Source organism: Sebastes fasciatus, chromosome 18, assembly GCF_043250625.1.
Source record: "Sebastes fasciatus isolate fSebFas1 chromosome 18, fSebFas1.pri, whole genome shotgun sequence".
Lineage (NCBI taxonomy): Eukaryota > Metazoa > Chordata > Actinopteri > Perciformes > Sebastidae > Sebastes > Sebastes fasciatus.
In genome coordinates, this window is record NC_133812.1 from 27,244,387 (window position 1) to 27,268,885 (window position 24,499).

General features: G+C 35.5%; 2 protein-coding genes across 4 annotated transcripts; one reads left to right on the plus strand and one right to left on the minus strand.

Annotated features, from left to right (window-relative positions):
* Nucleotides 1-1,620: 1,620 nt before the first annotated feature.
* LOC141756097 (palmitoyltransferase ZDHHC14-like) lies at nt 1,621-19,920 on the minus strand. Of its 2 annotated transcripts, XM_074615586.1 has the most exons (11): nt 19,824-19,920; nt 17,518-18,356; nt 14,600-14,760; nt 12,853-12,996; nt 12,460-12,597; nt 9,285-9,333; nt 8,702-8,804; nt 8,433-8,542; nt 6,192-6,306; nt 5,598-6,078; nt 1,621-4,641 (listed from the first exon to the last, which is right to left on the minus strand). In XM_074615586.1, exons 2-10 carry the CDS (start codon nt 17,889-17,891, stop codon nt 5,635-5,637), a joined length of 1,638 nt encoding a protein of 545 aa, XP_074471687.1. In that variant the 5' UTR covers nt 17,892-18,356; nt 19,824-19,920; the 3' UTR covers nt 1,621-4,641; nt 5,598-5,634. The 2 variants fall into 2 exon arrangements, with proteins under 2 accessions (XP_074471687.1, XP_074471686.1); XM_074615585.1 differs by having other exon boundaries at nt 1,621-6,078.
* Nucleotides 19,823-24,221, plus strand: tmem242 (transmembrane protein 242). 2 transcript variants are annotated; one of them, XR_012591398.1, is made up of 5 exons: nt 19,823-19,954; nt 20,687-20,787; nt 22,293-22,430; nt 23,485-23,712; nt 23,767-24,221. XR_012591398.1 is itself a non-coding variant. In XM_074615587.1 (4 exons), exons 1-4 carry the CDS (start codon nt 19,873-19,875, stop codon nt 23,590-23,592), a joined length of 429 nt encoding a protein of 142 aa, XP_074471688.1. In that variant the 5' UTR covers nt 19,823-19,872; the 3' UTR covers nt 23,593-24,221. The 2 variants fall into 2 exon arrangements, 1 of the variants encoding a protein (XP_074471688.1); XM_074615587.1 differs by having other exon boundaries at nt 23,485-24,221.
* Nucleotides 24,222-24,499: the final 278 nt, after the last annotated feature.

The window sequence follows — 24,499 nt, forward strand, 5'->3', positions numbered from 1 at the left end:
TGTGTTTCTTCCTGTCACATTAAGGCTGAAGGCGTTGTCACCACAATTTAGCGCCAAAATATGAATATTACACACCAGGTACTATATTAACTCTACATTTAGAGGGGTCATGTGTTTGCTCGGTATGATAACGTGAAGTGGAGCTGACTGTCTGCGGTGTTTGCTCGGTATGATCACTAGAAGTGGAGCTGACTGTCTGGTTTTAATCTCAGAAAGTGTTAATCTGTCAAACAAGAGAACAAGCCGGCAGTTTAGTCACTTCGACAGAATAAACACAGATTTAAACACGTTATTAATGAGTATTTGTGACCACGATTAAGTGAACGTGTTGTACCTTTCGTCTGTTCAGGTTTCAGGCTCTGAAAGGGACAGTTTAACTTCATTTTCCCTCTAAAAGCACATGTTATTAAATTACTTCCTGCTAACCGCAGCCGGCCGGAAGATAACTGATCAGCTGTTTCCGGCTTGCTACGTCAGCGAGAGCTCTGATTGGCTGCTCGGGAAGACAACGACAGAGTCTGTAAAGTTACGTCACAGTCAGAGACGCCACCTGGCGGCTGGGATGAACACCTGCAACAAATAAAGCAATAAAGCAATAAAGCAATAAAGCAATAAATAAAGCAATAAAGCAATAAATAAATAAAGCAATAAAGCAATAAATAAATAAAGCAATAAAGCAACAAATAAATGAATAAATGAATGAATAAATGAATGAATAAATGAATAAATAAATAATGAATAAATAAATAAATGAAAAAATAAATATATAAATAAATAAACAAATAAATATATAAATGAATAAATAAATAATATACTTTTGTACTTTTGCTTAAATAAAATATAACATATATACATATATACCTATATATATACCTATATATATATATAGGTATATATATACATATATTTATATGTATATATATACCTATATATATATGTGTGTATATACATATACACATATATATATATACATATACACATATATACATATATATACACATGCAAATTTATATTTTGACTAAGCAAAAGTACAAAAGTATCAATATCATGTAATTTGCAGACCGAGAGTCATTGTCATTATTTTTAGACACATCACATCAATGAATCATATTGAATTCTTAAGCAACTTGAACCCCCCTTTATTTTTGTGTTTTATAATTTATAATTTTATCTTTTTATATAATAATACTTTTTTTCTCTTTTCACTCACATTTGTAAAACACAAAATGTTATTTTTGCATTGAACTTACCTGTAAAACTGAAAACCAATAAACACACACAAAAAAGTATTAGTATCAAAATATAAAGTACATAAAGTACTCATTATGCAGAATGGCCCATTTCATAATAACATAATATCACTGGATAATTATTGATGCATTTAAGTCTTCATCAATATAATGCTGCAGCTTGTAAAGGTGGAAGCTCATTTTAATGACAATCATTATTATTATTTATTTATTAGTTGATTATATTTTGTTTTAAAGTACAATATTTGCCTCTGAAATGTAGTAGAATAGAAGAATAAATTAGTACTACAAGTACCTCAACATTGAATAAATGTACTTTCCACCACTGCTTGTAAATGTATATTTAGGCAACAACCAAAAATTAATTGGACATATTTAAAATGATTTATTCTTTTATGCTTTAAAATACATACAAAGTGACTTTCTTTTTTTTAAAAGAGTATGTTTTATTGAAATCCACAGTTGCTAATGAAATAGCTGGAGGTGTTCTTGGCACAAAACCACAATTATTATGAAACTGAATGCAAAGTGGCACACAGACTGGACGTTATCAATCGTCCAATCAGCAGGTTTGTGTCTCCCACACTGATTGGATGTCAACGTTCATTACTAAGATACATCATCACCAGAGTGAAGATAACATGAGTGATTCAGAGAGTCCTGCAGCCGCCGGGCGTCCTGTCAACATCTGGACACAACAGTTCACTGTAGTTTCACGCCTACAATTCCCAGAAGGCAGTATGGAAGCCCGTTTCCGCCAATGTGATGACAAAGAAAAGATCCTGTGAGTCAAAATAATGACGTAGAAATATAATAAAATAATGAGAAAGTTTCTCAAAATAATGAGTTTGTATCTCAAAATATCGCCATTATTTTTATTTTGACATAATTACTTACTATTTCAAACTTTCTCAAAATAATGACTTAGTATCTCAAAATGAGAAACTTTCTCAAAATAATGACTTAGTATCTCAACATAATGAGAAGCTTTCTTAAAATAATAATGTCAAAACTCAAAATAATGACGCAGAATCTCAACATAATGAGAAGCTTTCTTAAAATAATGACTTAGTATCTCAAAATGAGAAACTTTCTCAAAATAATGACTTAGTATCTCAAAATGAGAAACTTTCTCAAAATAATGACGTAGAATCTCAACATAATGAGAAGCTTTCTTAAAATAATAATGTCAAAACTCAAAATAATGACGCAGAATCTCAAAATAATTACATAGTATCATAACATAATGAGAAACTTTCTCAAAAAAATGAGAAACTTTCTCAAAATAATGACTTAGTATCTCAACATAATGAGAAGCTTTCTTAAAATAATAATGTCAAAACTCAAAATAATGACGCAGAATCTCAACATAATGAGAAGCTTTCTTAAAATAATGACTTAGTATCTCAAAATGAGAAACTTTCTCAAAATAATGACGCAGAATCTCAAAATAATGACGCAGCATTTCAAAATAATGAGAAACTTTCTCAAAATACTGACGTAGTAATTCAAAATAATGACATAGTATCTCAAAATAATGAGAAACCTTCTCAAAATAATGACGTAGACCCTCAAAATAATGACTTAGAATCTCACAATAATGACTTAGTGTCTCAAAATAATGCCATTATTTTTATTTTGAGATACTAAGTCATTATTGTGAGAAAGTTTCTCATCATAATGTCTTGCATAATCTTTTTTTTTTTTCATCACAAGGCTAAGTTTTCATCTTATTTTTTTCTTTAACTGGCAGAAATGGTCTTCCATAAGGCAGCGCTCGGGTGAGCATTCATCCCCTGTCTAGAAAAAGATCACATCCAGGGCAGCGAGTTAAAAAACAACATGTCAGTGATTATTTTCAGTTTATCTCAGCTTCGTGCCTCACTGCTGGGTCTTGTTAAAGCCGACACAGATTTTACATTAAATAAATAAAATAAAAAATAAGGCATTTATTGTTTTTAATTCAATCTCATGTCGCTGACAGCTGCCACAGGGTTTCTGCAGGTTCACCAAGTTAAATGATTTTAATACCTTCTAGGCCTTATTTTTAAGGATGTTTATACTCTGACAGAGGAGCTTCAATAAAACTGTTCGGTGACACACAGCTGCATTGCAAAATTCACAAGATAAAGTTCATCAAAGTTGAACTTGACACGAACATTTTTGCGTGGATTTACTTCACTTTTGCGAGTCAATCCGTTAAAATGAATTAAAATCTCTGGTGTGGCCGGGGGCTTTACAGAGGCGAACATCTGGCAGTGATGTTGCTGCTTCGCTCGACACAAACTGATGAACTCGTGTCCGCAGAAGTGTTTTTTTGAGAAACTCAGTCCTGCTTCGTGTTTTTCTCTTTCCTCTCCGCAGAATCAAAATGAAAACCTGAAGATTCACGTCGGGTAAGTTAGCTCTTCTGAGAATAAGAGTCAATTCTCTTTATTAAAAACTTCACAATCCACCGCTTGATTTGTAAAAAAAAAAGGTCAGTCGTTCTGACTTTGGTCCTGGCCCGACTGCGGCTGAAGGCGGAGGTCCGTTTGGCACCGGAGTAGCTTATTCTGGGTGAAATGTTTGTTTTGTTTTAGCAGGAAACTGAATTTGACTTCATCAAAACCACAGAGGAGCGTCAAACAGGGAGGAGTACGGATGCTGTATATGGAGCCATAGGAGTGCCATAAAAAATAATATATCTGTAAAAGAATAAGAAAATACATGTGGAAAGACAAATAACAAAATGTAAAAAAAATAATTATAAGCATTTTCATTTATTTCTGTATATATTTATTTATATATATATATTTATAAATATATGTTTATTTATTTTTCCTTATAAATTACTCTATTTTTTCAGTTTTTTATTTTTATATATAATGTAATTTATTCATTTTGATCCCTTAATTTTTCCTTGTTCTTTTCCCTATAGTTTTTGCTATTCCTTAAATGGCCAAGCTGTCAATTAACTGGCTTTACTTGTTTATTCTTTGATTTATATTTCTACATTTATTTTCTTATTCTTTTACAGATTTATTCTTTTTTTATGGCACTCCTACAGGAAGGAGGAGGGATGCTGTATATGGAGTCCTAGGAGTACCGTAAAAAATTATAAATTTGTAAAAAAAAAGAAAGAAAATAAATGTAGAAATATGAAGACAAATAACAAAATATAAAAGAATAATTATAAGCATTTTCATTTACATCTGTATCTCTATTTTATATATATATTTATTTATTTTTTCATATAAATTACTCTATATTTTCAGTTTTTTTTATTTTTATTTTAACTGTCTTTACTTGTTTATTTTTTTCATTTATTCTTCTTTATATTTCGACATTTATTTTCTTATTCTTTTACAGATTTATTATTTTTTTTTATGGCACTCCTATGACTCCGTACCTGTAGAGATCAAAACAGACGGAAGACAAAACATGACTTTGGTCCAGCAGATCAGCGGGTCAAACAGAAATGGTGAAATAGTTAATAATGAACATTTCAGAAAAGGACATTTTCTTTGCTTTACAGTGATTACGCCAGCGTCTATTTGTTATATTTTTTATTTAAAACCCTCTGGAGTTCAGGGTGTTTGATTTATAGTAACATAACTTTATTAATAATATCACGTAGAGACTCATTTATGCCTGGAGACCATAGAAATGTTATAAATTATTTACAGGCAGATGGAATTGGATAAAATAACTTGAACATGTAAATTTCTTACATGTAGATTTCTTACATTTTTCTGCTATAATAATAATAATATATTAATAATATTTTAAGTGATAATAATTAAAGATTTGTACATATTTATAGGCACGTGTCATTTTTGTTGTATTTCAGGGTTTCCTGGCAAGTCAGACTTGTGAGGACGGTTTTAAAAGAAGATAAAGAAAGACAATAATGAATGCAGAGAAAGTCGGCAAATATTAATGAAAATGAAGCTGGACTCCAGAGGGTTAAAGAAAACCCACCAAACTTTTAAAATCGCCTGTTTGCAGGAGAAGCTCCGCAGCAGTTTGGAGGTTCTGGTTTTGGACTTTCTACTTTTTACTCCGCTACGTATCTGCACTGATGGATTGACGGACTCTCTGTCGTCTCATCAGCCAAGTTTCCATCTAAATTTTAACTAAATTTCCAGGAAACGTCAAAAGAAACTGCAGATGTGATGTTTTTGTCTCTTCAGTGACGTTTAAGTCACATGATTGATGTACGTCATCATTAATTCACCATGTCTGTTTCTGTTTTACACCTCAGACAGGAAACAGTTTACAGATATTTAGACGTTTTTTCTTAAATTTCTTTTTTTTAATGCGTAAATTAAAAATGCTGATAAAAACGGGAGGATGTAAACTCACGGGACTGAAGTCAAACAGGTGAAAATTAAAGTGATGTTCAGACGGAGCTGAGTTTAACCAGCCCTCTGACGGAGTCCTCGTGCAGAGCGTCCTGACTGGAGGGGTCGTACAGGGTGGCGGGGCTGGGGACAGGCGGGTGCGTGTGCGGGTGCAGGTGCAGGTGGGCGGGGCAGGGCAGGGCGCCCTGCGGTGTGCTGCAGGGCGTCTCCTCCGGGCTGACGAAGTGGTGGTGGTGGTGATGGTGGTGATGGTGGAGGTGGTGGTGGCAGTGGGAGTCGGCGGCGGCGTCCCTCAGGGTCAGGACGTCTCCCCTGCAGGACGGCAGCGAGGGCTGGGAGGGGGCCAGGTAGGCGCAGGGCCCCCCCAGCGTGCTGGTCTTCCCCGGCAGAGGGGCCAGGACCACGGGGTCGCTGTGGAGCAGAGGGGTCGCTGCAGCCTGCAGGACAAACTTGGTGCTGTGGATGCACTGATCCTGATCACACTGAGGACACAGTTCACAGACAGAACATCTGTTCATCAGCCCTAAATTATATATAATATATAAACAATACATAATACATGAAGTGATCAGCAGTGACGTCGTCCTCCACCTACCATGTGACTGCGGTGCTGGGTGGAGGCGTAGCTGCTGCTGGTCCCATTAGACTGGTTAGACTGGGAGACGGTCTGTGGTGTGTCGGACTGGATCAGACCTCTCCTGTCAATCAAACTGGGACACACACAGAGAAAAACGGTGTCTCACTTATTCAATTTAATTCAAATTCAAACTTCATTGACATCATGTTCTGATGAAAATACCATATAGGAGTAAAGTGAATAATACCTACAGATAATACATTAAAAAGTAGTGATGATGTACTACAGTACATGGAGTCAAACTAGTTACTGATAACACTTATTCTATTTTCTTCTGGGGGTAAAATGTAATAATAATGTAATACTTTTCAAATATTGTTCAACATTTGACTAATAATTTAAAACAATATTTTTCACATATTTTATTAATACTTTTCAGACATTTTTGGGATAGTTTTCTGACATTTTTCACATATTTTACCCATAATCATCGGATATTTTTTCACACATTTGACTAACAATTTGTGGATATCTTTCACATATTTTTGGGACATTTTTCAGATATTTTTCATTTATTTTACTAATTATTTTTGGACATTTGTTACATAATTTTCGGATATTTTTCTCATTTGTTTTTCACATATTTTACCCAAAAATTTCGGATATTTTTCACACATTTGACTGACAATTTTTTGGATATCTTTCACATATTTTTGGGAGATTTTTCAGATATTTTTCAGATATTTTACTAATAATTTTCTGATATTTTTCACACATTTGACTAAAAATGTTTGGATATCTTTCATATATATTTTCAGATATTTTACTAATCATTTCAAGACATTTTTACATACTTTTCTGATATTTTTCCCATTTTTTCCCCATATTTTACAAATACTTTTCTGATATTTTCAAATATTTAATGTATTAGTTATAATGTTGGACTGTTTGACTAAACAAACACAGTGAAGGTGTCACTTTGTACTCTGGGTCATTGTGATGCCATTTCTCACTATTATTACAAACTAGACAATCAATCGATAAAACTTACTTTAAAATTAAATGTTAATATACTTTACGTTAATTACATTAATGCACGAGTCATAATCTAATGATAGAATAAATAAAAGCACAACAGTCACACTTTTAATACTTTCACCACATTTTACTGATTATACTGACATACTTTTACAGTGTGGTATTAGTACTTTTAATGCAGTAAACAATCTGAATACTTCCTCCGTCACTGGGTATGTTGATTGACAGCGAGATGAACAAGTCACTTCGTGTACTTTTAAATAGAGCGGGACACTTTTTGCTAATTGACCTAAAATCACGTTTTCATGTGTTCAGATGGATTTCACCACCTGTCGTCCTCGAGGTGTTAGCAGGTGGAGCCAACATGTTAATAAGTTCTCACACACACACACACACACACACACACACACACGCGCACACACACACACACACACACACACACACACACACACACACACACCAGCTGGTGATGGACTAACAAGCAGACTGTGTAATGAATCAGTGTCCATATGTTCAGTCCTGGAAAACAAACATCTCGTCCACCGTCGTCTCTCCAGAGGTGGAGGAAGTACTGACATCTTTTACTTTAGTAAAAGTAGCAGTACTAGAATTTAAAAATACTCTGTTACAAGTAAAGTAAGTAAAATGTTTTTGCTGTATTATATTCCGTCTGCCTCTCTCATCAATCACATCTTCCTCACTCTGCTGACACATGCTCTTATGTGTCAGGCTGCACAGTCACCTCCATCAATCAACCAACTAATCAACCAACCAACCAACCAACACAACCAACCAATCTACCGACCAGCCAACCAGCCAACCAATCAATCAATAAACCAAGCAACCAACCAATCAATCAATCAATGAACCAATCAACCAACCAACCAACCAATCAACCAATCAACCAACCAACCAATCAATCAATAAACCAACCAACCAACCAACCAATCAACCAATCTACCAATCAACCAACCAACCAACCAACCAATAAACCAACCAACCAATAAACCAACCAACCAACAAACCAATCTACCAATCAACCAACCAATCAACCAATCAACCAACCAATCAACCAATCAACCAACCAATAAACCAACCAACCAATAAACCAACCAACCAACCAACCAACCAACCAATAAACCAACCAACTAACCAACCAATCAACCAACCAACCAACTAACCAACCAACCAACCAACTAACTAACCAACCATGTGACTGACCTGGGAGGCAGAGGTCCACACAGAGCAGCGCAGCAGTTTGTCAGGATGTTTCCGTAGCTGTAAGGGTTGTAGTTATCCTTCCCTCGCTTGGTGGACCAGGACCCTTTAATCTGGATCGGGACCAGACCAGGACAGAAACAGAGAGAGGAGTGTTGGTTCAGTTCATCAGAGCCAATAAATATCACGGTGGTTACATATTATTCTCTCTCCAGTGACCTCTCAGTGAAACTGAGGACGCTGGTCCTCGGACCACAGCTTTGTATACTCACGTCCTCGTTGGTGGTCTGGTTGGAGCTGATCAGGTAGGTGTGGAACCCCGACAGACCCACAATCGACCAGACGGAGAAGAAACACACCACCACCTCCAGGACGGTGCAGCACAGAGTCAAGGTCCAACTTTACATACTGCAGAGTGAAAGCGAGGCTAAAAGCTGAGGGACTCATTTATTAATATTTATACGTGTTGGGTTGTCAGTGATGATCAGAGAAAGAGGACTAAAGTAGAAACTAACAGAAAACAGAAGAGAGTGAAGAAGCTGGATGTGAATGAGGCCCCTCAGAGCGTGTGACACAAGTGTGACCTTGGCAATGCATTATGGGACGTATTGACCTGCAGCGGGTGACTGCGTCAGAGTCATTGATTGATCAGAAACACATGATATTAACCTACAAAGAGATGGGGGGAGGGTATGAGGAGTAATTAGTGCCTCTGAGCACAATAAGATGCAACAAAGACAAGCAGCGTGACCAGATATAAACACAAACTGAGTTCTTGTATAAACGATGTGTATGGATTATTTACATGCATGAATTTACCTTGATGATGAAACCTTTAAACTAATGAAAGGATATCTGGCCGGACTGTCTTTGAGCGCGCTCAGGAAACCCGTCCGGTTCGATCCTGCAGAGACGACAGAAGGTGTGTTCAGGTTATTCAGTTTGTAAATAAATATATTAAATATTTTACACATTCCTGCACAAAACTGCACAGTTCTTTCATTTTATATATATATATGTTTCATGCACAGGGTTTAAATAAATATGGAAGTATAAAGAGAAATAACAAAATATAAAATAATAATTATAAACATTTAATTTATTTTATTTATTTATAGATTTCTTAAAATATACATTTTGTTATTTTTTGCTAATTTTTTTCTGTATACTAATAATCAATGAAACAGAGGAGAAAAAAATGATTAATTAAAAAAAATATATATTTATTTTTATTATTCGGTTTTTTTCTTCTCTGTTTTGTCGATTATTATTTTATTAAATATAATTTTTTATTTTATTTTATATAGTATATTGTATGCTCTGTAACTAATATTAATCAATTAGTCGATTGACAGAAAATTAATTGGTAAGAGGTCATTTTACTGCACATCGAGTACTTTTCTTTTCTACTGTACTTCAGAGTAAACAGCCGTGATGGACTGAAGTCGTCGGCACACCGAGATACTGATGTCTAAATTTACATCTTGCAGATCAAAGACTCTCTGCTGATCTTTTTATAGCCCCTTTGCTAAAAACAGACAACAAGCAGCGCAGTGTTGAGAGGAGGAAGACACGGGTTCATCTCAGACAGTCGGCTGGTTGTTAAGTCTGAAGCTGAAGCAGCCCGAGGCTCCGGCTTCCTGTTTGTTTGGACCTGCGGGGCAGGAAAACATCAGCAGCCTCGACGCACAGAATTAGATTAATGACGCACGACGGAGGAAGAACAAGACGAGTTTAGATCCACAGACACAGAATCGATCAGCAGCTTTAAATCTTCCTTCCAGGGAGACGTGGAGGGAGATATAATCCATCTCACCCAGCATGAACATGAAATATAGAATAATATATATGTTTTCTTGGATTACATCTTTCCAGTTTTCTTCCCTTCCCGTATCAGTAGTGGAAGGAATATTCACATCTTTGTTTTTATTTTACTGCAGCTGAAAAACAGCCACGATGGCTAAACCGAGACATTTACAGAAATGTCCATTAATGTGTACTGTCCCTGTAACGTTTAAACTGTATAAATATATAAATATATATTTATATATAATATAATGAATAGATTTCCAGTTTTTACTTTCTCTTTTTTTATCTGTACCTATTTCAATTTCTGTCCTTGTGCTGCTGCAACTATGGAGTCATAGGAGTGCCATAAAAAAGGATAAATCTGTAAAAGAATGAGAAAATAAATGTGAAAATATAAAGAAGAATAAATTAAAGAATAAACAAGTAAAGCTTGTTGATTGACAGGGTGGCCCTTCAAGGAATAGCAAAAACAATAGGGAAAATTATAAGGAAAAATAAAAGGAATGACAATAAATAAATTACATTATATATAAAAACATTTTTTAAAGAAAAAATAGAGTAATTTATAAGCAAAATAAAATAAAAAAAATAAATTAAAATAAAAAATGTTTATTTAAAAAATAAATAAATAAATATATACAAAATAAATGTGAAAATAAATGAAAATGCTTATAATTATTCTTTTATTATCTTTTTTTTTCAATTTCTTTTATATACAACACCTGCATTTCTTCTCTGAGATCAATAATGGTTGATACTTATATTATCTTATCTTAACATATTTTATCAGTTGTGGAAGAAGTATTCAGATCTTTTACTTTGGTAAAAGTAGTAATACCACAATTTAAAATAAAAGTCAAAGTCAGGGTTCAAAACGGTAGTCCACTGAACAATGGGTGACGTCACGGGGAAGTACAAGTCAAGTACAAGTACCTCAAAATTGAGTACAGTACTTGAGTAAATGTACTTACTTACTTCCACCACTAAATCCTGATCTAATGGCTTAAAATCAAAAGAGATAAGTTTACGTTTTGTCCGAGCCTTTACAGTGTTTGATTTGTTTTCCTTCTCTTCTATGGTGAGACTTTACAGACGCAGATATATTCTGTTAAACAAGGAGATTTTAAAAAGAGAACCGCGCTGCATAAAGTGAAGAAGCTGATGGTAGAGATCAGATGACTGAAAGAACTGAACTCATCACAGTAATCAGGGTTTAGTATGTAAACAGTCTGATGCAGCAGAGTCAATATGAACTGATCAATCAATCAATCAATCAATCAATCAATGACAGGAAACAGACCGCAGCCTCAGCCTCTCTCTGACAGCCTGTCAATCACAGGACAGTGGGCGGGGCTGAGGACAATCAATATCTCATCAATAATACCGATGAGAAGCTGCTGCAGAGCTGCTACATTATTACTAATGCTTTAACATTAAATGTATTAGATTAATCAGCTATCTGTTAACTACATCTTATGAACTGATATTTATGTAATCAGCTATTTTATTTATTTATTTATTTATTTATTTATAGTCGAATGACAGAAAATTAATTTTGATGGCTGAAGTCAGTTTTTTTTCCTGATATATATTTTTTTATTTGTATCTTAAGAAATATCTTAATTTATTTTATTTTTTCTCCACTGTTTTGTTGATTATTATTTTATTTTTATTATTATTATTATTATTATTATTATTATTTTAATTTTATTCTATTTTGTTGTATGCTCTGTAACTATATAATTTCTTAAAATGCAAAGAAAAAAAGAAAAAATAATTTTCTGTCAATGGACTAATTGATTTATGGACTAACTGTTTCAGCTGTACTTGTATAAACTGTTTAATTTATAACAAAACATCAGATTTTATAAACTCTCTGTATGTTTTGTATGAAAAAAAATCTTAATCTGCAAAGTAACTAAAGTTGTCAGAAAGTAGAAAGTAGCATGAAAAGGAAATAGTCAGGTGAAGTACAGGTACCTCAAATGAGTACTTAAGTACAGTACTTTAGTAAATGTACTTAGTTACATTCCACCACTGCCGAGAAACAGAGAAACAATGTCCAACAGCTGAAGTCTTTTTATAAAGAAATCAATAAGTGAATCACAGAAGAAACAATAGCAACAGTGTCAGTGTGTGTGTGCGCGTGTGTGTGTGCGTGTGTGTGTGTGTGTGTGTGTGTGTGTGTGTGTGTGTGTGTGGAGGCGGCGGCGTTACTCACTGATGATGACGTGTGTGATGACGAAGGCAAAGATGAAGATGGTGAGGAAGGAGAGCGAGAGGATGAACAGGTAGAAGAAGCGGTAGTTCCTCCGTCCAACGCAGTTCCCCACCCACGGACAGTGGTGGTCGAAACGCTCTGACAGGAACAAACAACACGGCTTTTCACAATAAAACTAAAACTAATATCATGTTGAACATCTGTCTCCTATCATCTCAAAGGGACGAACGTTTACTGCACGTCGTGGAAGAAGTAGTGCAGTAACAGTATTTCTCTCTGAGATGTAGTGGAGTAGAAGTAGAAAGTAGCAGAACGTGGAAATACTCAAGTGAAGTACAAGTATCTTGACTTTGTACTTAAGTACAAGTACTTGAGTAAACGTGTCAGACTGACCGACACAGTTGTCACACAGGCTGCAGTGTGACGCTCGCGGCGGTCTGAAGATCTTGCAGGTGAAGCAGTACTTCAGTTTGACCGTCTGTCCGTTGATCAGGACCTCTCTGGTGCGAGGAGGCGGTCTGGAGCAGCCGGTCGAGTCTGAAGACAACCAATAAAACAAACAAACAAAAACAAATAATCAACGACACGTCAGAGGATCCGTCGTGAGTTTACCTGCTGCTGCTGGAAACACTGAGAACCAGATAGGACAACTCGCAGATAAAAGATGCTTCTTAACATCACACATAATCATTTAATCCATTATTAAATACAAAATATTGATTAGAGGAGCTTTAATGTCTTTCATGGGTGGATTATGAGACAATAGAACCCACCAGCTCTCCTACCAAAGACTCAGACTTCATAGTTGTTTAGCCTCATGTTCTGGTGTCTGTATCTGTATCTTTGTCATCGTTTTGTGTCTCTTTGTAGTTGCATTTTGTGTCTTTGTAGTTGCATTGTGTCTCTCTGCAGTCATTCTTGTCTCTTTGTGGTTGTATTGCCCCTTTTCATTGTCGTTGGAAGTCTCTTTGTGTCTCTTTCCAGCTGTTTTGCATCTATTTGTAGTTGGTTTGCGTGTCTTTGTAGTTGTATTAGGTTTCTTTGTGGTAATTTTGTGTCTCTTTGTAGTTGTTTTGTGTCTCTTTATGGTTGTTTTGTGTGCCTTTGTAGAATTTGTGTGTCTCTTTGTGGTTGTTTTGTCCCTTTTTGTAGTTATAGTGAGTCTCTTTCTGCTGTTTTGCATCTCTTTTTAGTTGCTTTGTGTCTCTTTGTAGTTGTTTTGTTTTTCTTTGCAGTCATTTTGCTCCTTTTCATAGTCGTGAGTCTCTTCGTGTCTCTTTCCAGCTGTTTTGCATCTCTTTATAGTTATTTTGGTCTCTTTATGGTCTATTTGTGTCTCTCTGTAGTCACTTGATGTCTCTTTGTGGTCATTTTGAGTCTCTTCCCGGTTGGTCGACCTGTGTGTCTCTTTGAGTGACATTTTATAGGTGAACGCCAGGCGGGCCTAAAGGTCCAGAGCCCGGCAGACCCGTTCAGTACTCCGTGACTTTGAGAAAACGTTCTTGTCCGTCTTTAGTTTTGTTTGTCAGACAGGAAGTGAAGATGTTGTTTCAAGCTGTGCGTCACAGAATAAATTCCTGACCAAACAAAACAAAACAAAACAGTAAAAAAAAAAAATAAACTATTTCTGTCCGTCCTCTCACACACTGAGCTGAGCTGCTTCTTCTCTCCATATTTGGTCGTCCTTCAGAGCTCTGGCTCTTCTGTGATTGACAGCTCAGTCGCTCCACAGATTCTGGATCCACCGTGAAAATATATATAAATAAATATATAAATAAATAAACAAAAAAGTAATAAGAGGTTTCCAAAAATAGATCAGAGAGCCTCGACGGTGACGTTCAGTTTCTGTGGAAACTGATTCTGATTCAAGACACATTTCTGACAGAGCGGAGGTCTGAGGAGACGTCATGTGACCGAACACACACACACACACATTATACAAACACTGAAACAGACTACAGCCAGGAGAGCTGTGTCTGTGTGATGGAGTCCATATCTCTGGACTTGTTACTGCAGGTTTCTTTGATATGATGTTATAACATGAGAAAATGACAATAAACATATTTTGGGGGGGAAAAAAACAACTCTTTTCAGGTCAGATGGAAAACTGTAAAAGTAAAGACAATGAAAACTGCCTCACCGATTTGCCTCTCAAGGTCGGCGGCCTCGTCCGGCGTGGCCCGGGGCAGGACGCCGGGGTCGGTGAAACTCGCCCTGAACAGCATCCCCATCACGAAGACGAAGAGGACACCGCCGACCGCCGGGATGGCCGGGGTCAGGTTGGACGCCAGGAAGGGACAGCTGAGGACAAATCAAAAACAAACGGACGTTGTCAGACAATTATAGCAGGTCTGAATTTACATTTGAATAATTGTCCACCGTACGGCGGAGCGCGACTTTAAAAATTAAATGTTAAACAGCTTTTCCCTTTTTCATTTTTGTCCAAATCTTTTTTTTATTGGATTTTTTTGCAGACATAGCAAAGGTCCCATGTTGGTCTTGGTGACACAAAGGGAAAATAAAAATAAATAAATGTATAACTAAATAATTTAAAACAATAAAAAATAATAATAGTAATAAAATAAAATAATTTAAAAAAAGTAAATAAATAGAAAAATTAAATAATAAAAGAGAGGAAGAAATTCTATGAAATCAAATAATGGACTTAGCTTAAAATAAATAAATAATACATTTAATTTTAATATGGTCATAGAACACCCACATAATAAGAGTGTGTGAAAATTAAAATTGGATTATTGCATAAAAATAAAAATAATTTAAAAAAGTTAAAAAAATGAAATAAAACAATAAAAGAGAAAAAAAATTCTATTAAATCAAATAATGGACTTAGCTTAAAAATAAATTAAAAATGAATATGGTCATAGGACACCCATACGATAAGAGTTTGAGAAAATAAAAATTGGATTATTGCATTTAAATTTTTACTCAAATAACACATAAATATATGGAAAACTATAATGCTTCTGTGGAATTACATTTTCAAGTTTGCATTATCATTTAAATAAAGTCACCTATGGGCTTCCATACATCAGGCTTATAAACTAAAGCATGTAAAGGACCAGCATGCACCTACACGATCAATATATATATATATATTTTATTTTTTTTACCAGAATAAGAGGCAACATGATTGATGATTATTTTGTTGCTCTGTTTGTTTGCTTTGGAATAAATAAACATCAAGAAAACTTTATTTCCACACGACATCCACGTGGTGAATCAGCAGCCTTTTGATGTTCTTCATACCGTCTATAGTCAATATTTTACACATTTCATCAACACTGTGCAGCTCCTTTTCATTTTAAAACAGATATATTTTACATATTGTTTTATATTGTAACTTTTTATTTTATATTTATGATTCAAAAAGATGTTTACAGCTCTTGTTTGGGCTCTAATCCTTCCACAGTGAATATATATGAAGTTCTGCATATATGAATAAACGTCTGCTCTGACAAATCAGTCTGAATGTGTGTAATCCTCGGTATGTGGATCTGTGTGGTGGTTTTTCAGGGACCTGGTGTGAGGTCTGGCGTCATCAGTTAAATGAGAATAAACTGAGAGATGATTCTGAGGCGTCTCAGTGATGTGACACTCGAGGGGGTAAATTTAGCTACAGACGACGTTTCTGTCGCTGTTTTTGGCTGCAGAGCTGAAAGTGACAACCTTTACCTGATCACACTGACTGCTCTCATTATAACCACACGCACACACAAACACACACACACACACACACACACACACACACACACACACACACACACACACACACACACACACACACTTCCTGTGGTGTGTTTGTTGTGACTAAATCCACCGAGACGAATCAGAGAACTGAAACACAGCGAGGAAAAATCAGCAGAAAACTGCCTGAGGTTTGGTGGAAAAAAAACTACAGACACATTCCTGTCACAGCTGAAAGACACAGATACTTTACTATATATATACACACACACACACAGACATATATAAACATACATACATACATATATACACTACATATATATAAAAATATACATATAAATATATATATAAATAAATAAATATATATAAAAATATAAAAAATATATATATAAATATATATATATATATATATATAAATAAATATATATATGTATATATATGGTGTTTCCCAACCTTCATTTCTGACCTCATAACAATAGTTGTGATATTTTAGTATGTAGTATTTTTGTTTTTTTAATAAGAAAAGTCATAAAATAATAAACAGAAATATCTTTTCTGTCACTTTAATCATCCAGTTATAATATAGTATATATTAATAGTTATGTAGTGATAATAACACTCTTTTCCAAGATTCCACGCAATAAAGATGATTTTAAAAAACAGAACTGTGGATAATTAATCACGACACGACTGTATATTTACTCAAGCGTTGCACTGAAGTTTCTATTTTAAGGTACTTGAATACTTTACAGGAATATTTCCATTTTTTCTGATGTTAAGTAAACACATCTAAATACTTCTTCAACCTCTGAAATTATTAATATTTAGCTTATTTATAAAGCAGCTTTCAAGAGGAGACCTCACAAGAATGGAGACATTAAAAAAATATTGAAAAATATAAACAAAAAAATATATATATAGATAGATTGATTGATAGATAGATAAAGAGATAAATAGATAGATTGGTAGATAAACAAATAGATAAATTAATTAATTAATTAATTCATAGATAAATAAATAAATAAATAGATAAATAAATAAATAGATAAATAGATTGATAGATAAATAAATAAATAGATGAACAAATAAATAAATAATTAAATAAATGAATAAATTAATTAATTAATTAATAGATAAATCAATAGATAAATCAATCAATAAATAAATAGATACATAAATAGATAGATAAATAAATAAATAAATGAATAAATGAATAAATGAATAAATAAATAAATAAATAAATAAATAAATAAATAAATAAATAAATGAATAAATAAATAGTCCCCATCAATGACTTCTCTTCTATTATGTCTAATGTGTGCGTGTAACGTGTGCGTGTTTGTGTGCACTCACTCGAAGGTGAAGAAGAGGCCACAGGTGAGCAGGATCAGGACCAGGGTCAGGTAGAAGACCCCGGTCTGCCGGGCCATCATGATCCTCCCGTCGCAGTAGAACCGGTTCCTCCCCGGGAACAGCTGCCACTTCCTGCGGGGGGTCGGGCTCCTATGGCCGGGGATAGAGAAGAGGAAGGACGGCTCGGTTCCTCCATCATCCTGGTCCTCCTGGTCCTCTGGGGGGGCAGACCTGGTGCAGATCTGGTTGTACCGGTGCTGCTGGTCCAGATCCGCATGGTGCATCTGAGACATGTGTCCTCTCAGGTGAGACAGGTAGAGACAGGTGGAGACAGGTTTATTATAGCAGAGCTGCTGCTGCTGCTGAATCCTCATGCATCCTCAAAATAAAAGCACATCTGATCCTGAATCTTCAGCTTTTATTTTGTAATATTTCGTAAACAAACGCACGCGCACACGCACGAGGTCCACAGGAATCCATCAAACCTATCAAACCCAGCAGAACCCATCAGAACCCATCAGAACCTCAACACCAGAACACCTCAGAACACCTCCTCCTCGTGCACCATGCAGAGGATCCCCCTCACATACTGCAGCTGTTTGTACATCCAGGGGGGGTGATGGATCCGGTTCTGGTTCTGGACGGGGAGACCTGGACGTGGACCAGGACCTGGTGTGAGCCGGGTCCGGATCGGGAGACGGCTGCTCTGGAGGATCAGAGAGTCTGTGAGGAAGAGGAGGAAGAGGAGGAGGATGAAGAGGACGTGTAGAGCATCCTGATCTGCAGACCTGCTGGAGCTCCGAGCCTGCACAGATCCTCTAGTGAGGAGATGGACCACTCTGCAGAGAAAACAAGAAACCGGAAAACAAACTGAAAGGAACTGTTTCAACCTGTTTTCAGTCTTTATGCTAAGATCATTTTTGATAAGAGAATATTTATTTACATTTTGTAATTGTAATTATCTATATGCATTTCTACATGTGTTTTTATTAAAGGGACTGTTTGTAACTTTTTAAGCGTATAAATGTACCGGGTCTCTGCTCCTCTGCCTGCTTGCCTTCACTCACACAACGCGCACGTTCTCGCTGTCTCGCTCCACCTCTAGATGTTCATGTGCGCACACTACACACTGCAGAAGAGTTAGTTTAGTTAGTTTAGTGGACGTTTGTGCAGAAATAACTGCTGCAGCTCCTCCAGACCAACAGAGGTTTTCCATGTCTTGTGAAGTGACGGGGCTCCGCAGCGAGAAACGTTATTGTCTCCGACCGGGTGCCGGAGGGAGACACCGGCACCCGGTCGGAGACGATAACGCTTCTCTTCCTGCTTCAGCCCCGGAGGCTGAAGCAGGAAAAGCCAACACAAGGATCAGCAGTGATTCATGGAGAGACCTTGGTCTGGTCAGCTAACATTACTGCCAAGCAGCTGAAATATAGAGTGATATTGTGGTTTTAGCTGACGTGTGTCTCCTCACTGTTTTGAGCGATGCTCGTTCATGTCTATTTAGAGCGAGCACAAGCGTGAGCCCGACGCTGACCTTCGTTGACTTAACGGCCACAAGTGTTGCTGTTAACAAGACATTTCTGATTCTTACAAACAGTCCCTTTAATAAATATTTAAAATATATATAAAAATTATTTTATCAATTTTTGAATTTGCTTTAAAAATCCTATTTCTGATGAAGATCTTCAGGGTTACATACAAAACACATGATATTATAGATAATCTGATTTTATGTAAATGCAAACTGGGATAGTTCTTTGAAACAGAGTGAGACCTCTTAATTTCCCCCCCAAGAGAGCCAGAAGAATTCTATAGAATAGACGATCTTTGCTTCAGGATTCTCTGTGACTTTCCTCCATAAAATAAACAGAAACTCGACTTAAAAATTGTGAAATAAAACGCACCCACTATTTTCTTCACAAAACTACACGAACCATAATTTAATCAAACTTTTATACAACATAATTCCTACTCTTATAAGTTAATATATATATATTTTTTAAACAATATTCGTATTGTATAGACAAATATACATATATACACATACAGACAGACTAACAATATTAATAATTAAATTATCCAATGAAATGTTTAGTCAGAATTTCAAAGAAAGAGAGACATGACATTTCATGTATTTCACTTATCTAACAAAAAACAAACAAACAAACAAAATAAAAGATAAGACAAAATAAATAAATACCTCAAAGAAGAACAACAAAAACAAATTAAAAATAAAAACATAACAATTGGAACTACAGATAAGTTAATAATTGATTTTAAACACACAGTGTTCTAACGTTCCTAACCAGCTCTTGTTTCTATCCGGTCACTTTATGCAGACGGACTGAAGCAAACATGGCTGCAGCAGCTGATGGAAACATGACCCTGAATGAAGGAGAAGAAAGAAATGAAGAGAACAAACTGCAGCTGTTAAAAGGCAAGAGAGCAGTTAGCTTTAGCGTCTATTAACTGTAAATGTTTGCAGCTAGTGTTTTTATATCTGAGGTCAAAGCAATGTCGAACTGTCCACACCAGACTCCACTTAAAAATCAGACATTTTTATGTTTTCGTGGTTATTAAGAATCCTGCATAAGACATAAATTATATTTATAGATTGTTCTTTAAACTTTAAGTTCTTCTTTTCAATTCGGCTGAATATAATTAACCAAAACAGCCCGTCCTCTGTGAGTTATTAGTCTTTTGAGTTTGGCCTTTAGACGCGAGTTGGCTCCATTTGATACGTTATATTCTTCTGCACAGACACGCAGAGAGACCGTGCCGCCAGACTCCATTCAAAATCCGTGAGGTTTAATGTTTTCGTGGTTATAGAGAATCTCAAATGAGCCCTAAAATATGAATGTTGACTGTTTACTGGAATATTAAGGTCTACTGTTCAGTTCGGCGTGGCATTATCCAACAAGCAGCTCTTGTGTTAATACATTTTGAACAGTATCATGTGTTTAGTGAGACAGGTGTTTTTGGAAAAGAGCCTCTTTAAATTGCTAAAAATTGAATGGAGTCTGGTTTTGGGAGGCTCTGAATAAAGCACCTGTGGTTTAAGTAAGTTGTACTTAATTTTCTTATTTTATTTACTTTGCTTAAGACAATAAAAGTAGTTTTCCCCCTTTATGTATGATTGTAATTCTGATATCTGACTTCCTGTGTGCAGGTGCAGCCTTCCTGACCACGGTGGCGTCTGTAGGGATGATGGCAGGATTTGGCTCCACGTTGGCGATGGCCAAGAAAAAAAGCCCAGGCTGGTTTAGTAAGGTAAACATCTGACAAAATGTAAAGATATAGGCTTAAAGAAACATGGGGCTCAAGTTGTGTTGTGTCTTTGACTCTGTAAACATCTACATTCAAGAAACTGTAAGCAGAAAAGTTTTGGTGTTTTATATATATATATATATATATATTGCAAGAAAAATAAATGAAATATTTTGAGGGGAAACAACGGTAAAATTGTTGGAATAGTTTTTTTAGAATAACAAAAACTTAAAATTTAGAAAATAAAATTGTAAATTATGACAAAAAGTCTGAAATATTTAAAGAAAAAACTTTAGCGAATAAATTAAAAATATATAGATTTTTTAGAAAATAAAATATTAAAATCTTGTAAATAAGGTTGGAATATTGTTCCATAGTCATATGTGTGCCATAAAAAAAGAATAAGTCTGTAAGAGAATAAGAAAATAAATGTGGAAATATAAAGAGGAATTAATGAAAGAATAAACGAGTAAAGCCAGTTAATTGACAGCTCGGCCCTTCCAGGAATAGCAAAAACTAAAGGGAGAAGAATAAGGAAAAATAAAGGGATACAAATAAATAAATTACATTAAAAGTATACAGGAAAAAATAGAGTAATTTATATGCAAAAATATATACAAATTAAAAAATATAATATATTTATGTATATGTATATAAATATATGTACATATATAATATGTTAAAATAAATGAAAATGCTTATTTTCTATATTTTATCGTTATAATTCCACGTCTATTTTATTTTTTCTCTTTATATTTCCAGATTTATTTTCTTATTCTTTTACAGATTTATTCTTTTTTTATGGCACTCCTATGCCACCATAGTATGTGTGTGATAAGTTAGAAGTTAAAAACATGTCTGGTTTCCCTCCACAGACGTGATGAAAACGTCTCCACACATTCCTGCAACGGTCGACCTGAAAATAGAAGATTTCTATGAAATGTCAGCATCTCACAACGCGGCCTTCAAACTCGTCCCGTTAACTGGAACTGTGTGATGATTGGCCGCTCGCAGGATCTGATTAACCGTGACGCACATAAGATAAAGTTAGCGTGGAGAAACAATCGAGCGCTTGTTCCTGGAGTTTATTTCTGTCACAGACTCGTCTTTGTCGTCTGCGTCGAACCTTCGGAGGGACCGAGATAAAGTTCAGAAATGTGACATCAGATGAAACGTGGAGCGACATGTGGCGAGCAGATGTTTCATGTCAAACTGCTGCTTTTATTCACAGTTTAATGAAATATCTGAGCCACATATTAATATTATTACACTGTGGCCAAAAGTTTGTGGTAAAGTAAACTTTAAACTTTCACTACTAATAATTATTATCTGTTTCCTGACGTTGCGTTTACTGACTGGTTCCTGACGTTGCGTTCACTGACTCTGGTTCCTGACGTTGCGTTCACTGACTCTGGTTCCTGACGTTGCGTTCACTGACTCTGGTTCCTGACGTTGCGTTCACTGAATCTGGTTCCTGACGTTGTGTTCACTGACTGGTTCCTCTGCAGGGCGTTGCAGCGACGGCGGCGGTCCCAGAGAGCGGAGCGTCTCTGGCCCTCAGGGCTCTGGGTTGGGGCTCTCTATACGCCTGGTGTGGAGTCGGTCTGCTCAGCGTCACCGTGTGGAAAGTCCTCGGAGTTCACAGCGTACGTATCTGCAGTTACACATTATATACAAACAAATATACAAATAAATATTCATGTATTTAGTATTAACGCTGTAGATGAATACAGACGACTCACCTGCAGCCGACGCAGCAGCAGGGTCACTGTTGGGATGGTGAGAATAAAGTGAAAATACTTTGAGGAAAACCTTTAAAAATTCAAAACAATAAAATTGTAAATTTGTTTAAATATATTTGTAAAATTTTGTGAATAAAGTTGAAATATTTGGAGAGAAATTTTTTTTTAAATTGCTGGAATATAGTTGAAATGTTTCAAGAATGTATTTTTGACAAAAAGTCTTACATTTTCAAGAAGAAAGTTTAATGAATTAAGTGAAAATATATATATAGATTTCTTTTAGAAAATTAAATATTAAAATCTTGTGGATAAAGTTAAATGTTATGTTTTAAGAACCAAAAAGTAAAATTGCAGGAAAAAGAATAGTAACATTGAGAATAAAACTGAAATATTTTGAGGGGAAAAAATATGTTTTTGTATATGGGTAAAACAATTATAAATGGTTGGAATATTGTTTGTTTCAAGAAAAATTCAGAAAAATTTGAGAATAAACCTGAAATATTTCAAGAAAAAAGTTTAGTGAATAAAGTAAAAATATAGATTTTTTTAGAAAATAAAATATTACAAATTTGAGAATAAAGTTTATATATTTTGAAGGAAAAATGGTTGGACTATAATTTTTCAAGAAAAAAAAATTATTTTTGAGAATGAGGAAATTTAGAAAATAAAATTGTAAATTTTGAGAATAAACCTGAAATATTTCAAGAAAAAAGTGAATGTGAATGAATGAAGTGAAGAGATTTTTTTAGAAAATAAAATATTAAAATCTTGTAAATAAAGTTATATATTATATTAAATATATGTTAATATTTTCAGAAAAAATGTTAAACTACAAGATTAAAAGATAATTTGGTCAGTTGGAGATAAAATCACTAAAATAAATCTTCACCAGTTGAAGAGAACAACCGTCAGGTTTCTCTGTCGTTTCCTCTCTAACGTTCTTCTTCGTCTCTTTCAGTTATCGGAGTTCAGACAGAAGATGCAGTCCATCTTCCCGTCCGTCCCAAAGACCGCCGAGGCTGCAGCCGGATCTGAACCTGTGGACTGGGACTCTGTCTTCAAGTAAAAGTGACCTCCTGCAACTGGATCTGAACCTCTGGACTGGGACTATGTCTTCAAGTCAAAGTGACCTCCTGCAGCTGGATCTGAACCTCTGGACTGGGACTATGTCTTCAAGTCAAAGTGACCAGCTGGATCTGAACCTCTGGACTGGGACTCTGTCTTCAAGTCAAAGTGACCTCCTGCAGCTGGATCTGAACCTCTGGACTGGGACTCCTGCAGCTGGAGGACGAATCCAACGAGTCGACAAAGAGACAAACTATCGCGGAGAGTCCGCTGACGTGGTTCTGAAGGGACTCAACAGAGACTGCAGAATCCTCTGGACCAGTTTGTTCCCAGTCCGGCTCCCAGCAGCCCTCCTGGTTGAAGACGGTTGTGCATATTTGTAAAGACGGGAGGACGGGGGACATTTAGCTTCATGTTTTCTTTCTCTGGTGGTTTTAAAAGAAGTTGTGACATTGAATATAAAAGCAGCAGAAGTCCATTGAAAAGATGATCAATCCTGTCATTTCGGTGCACTTGTTTCTCTCAGCAGGACACCCTGCCGAGCCTACCGGCGGGTGGAGTCAGCGGCTAAAATAAAATGCAAGAACAAATCAGCTGTTATTTTGTATTTTAATAAATTGCTGCTCTTCATTTTGGCGTCTGTCCTCAGTGGTGCTTTCTCTAAATTAGCATGTTTAAGAGCTATGTGTCATCAAACAAGGCATTCTGGGAAATGTAGGAAGTTGCAGTTTGTTTACCAGGAGATGTGTTGAAGATGACGGACGGATGATAAAACTGGATTTTACGTTATATTTGCTCATTAATTTTACTTGTAAAATTCTGACTTTATTTCCAAAATTCTAATTTTTTTTTTTATTCTCAATATTCTGACTTTCCACTTGTAGTATTACAACGTGCATCCAGTCGTG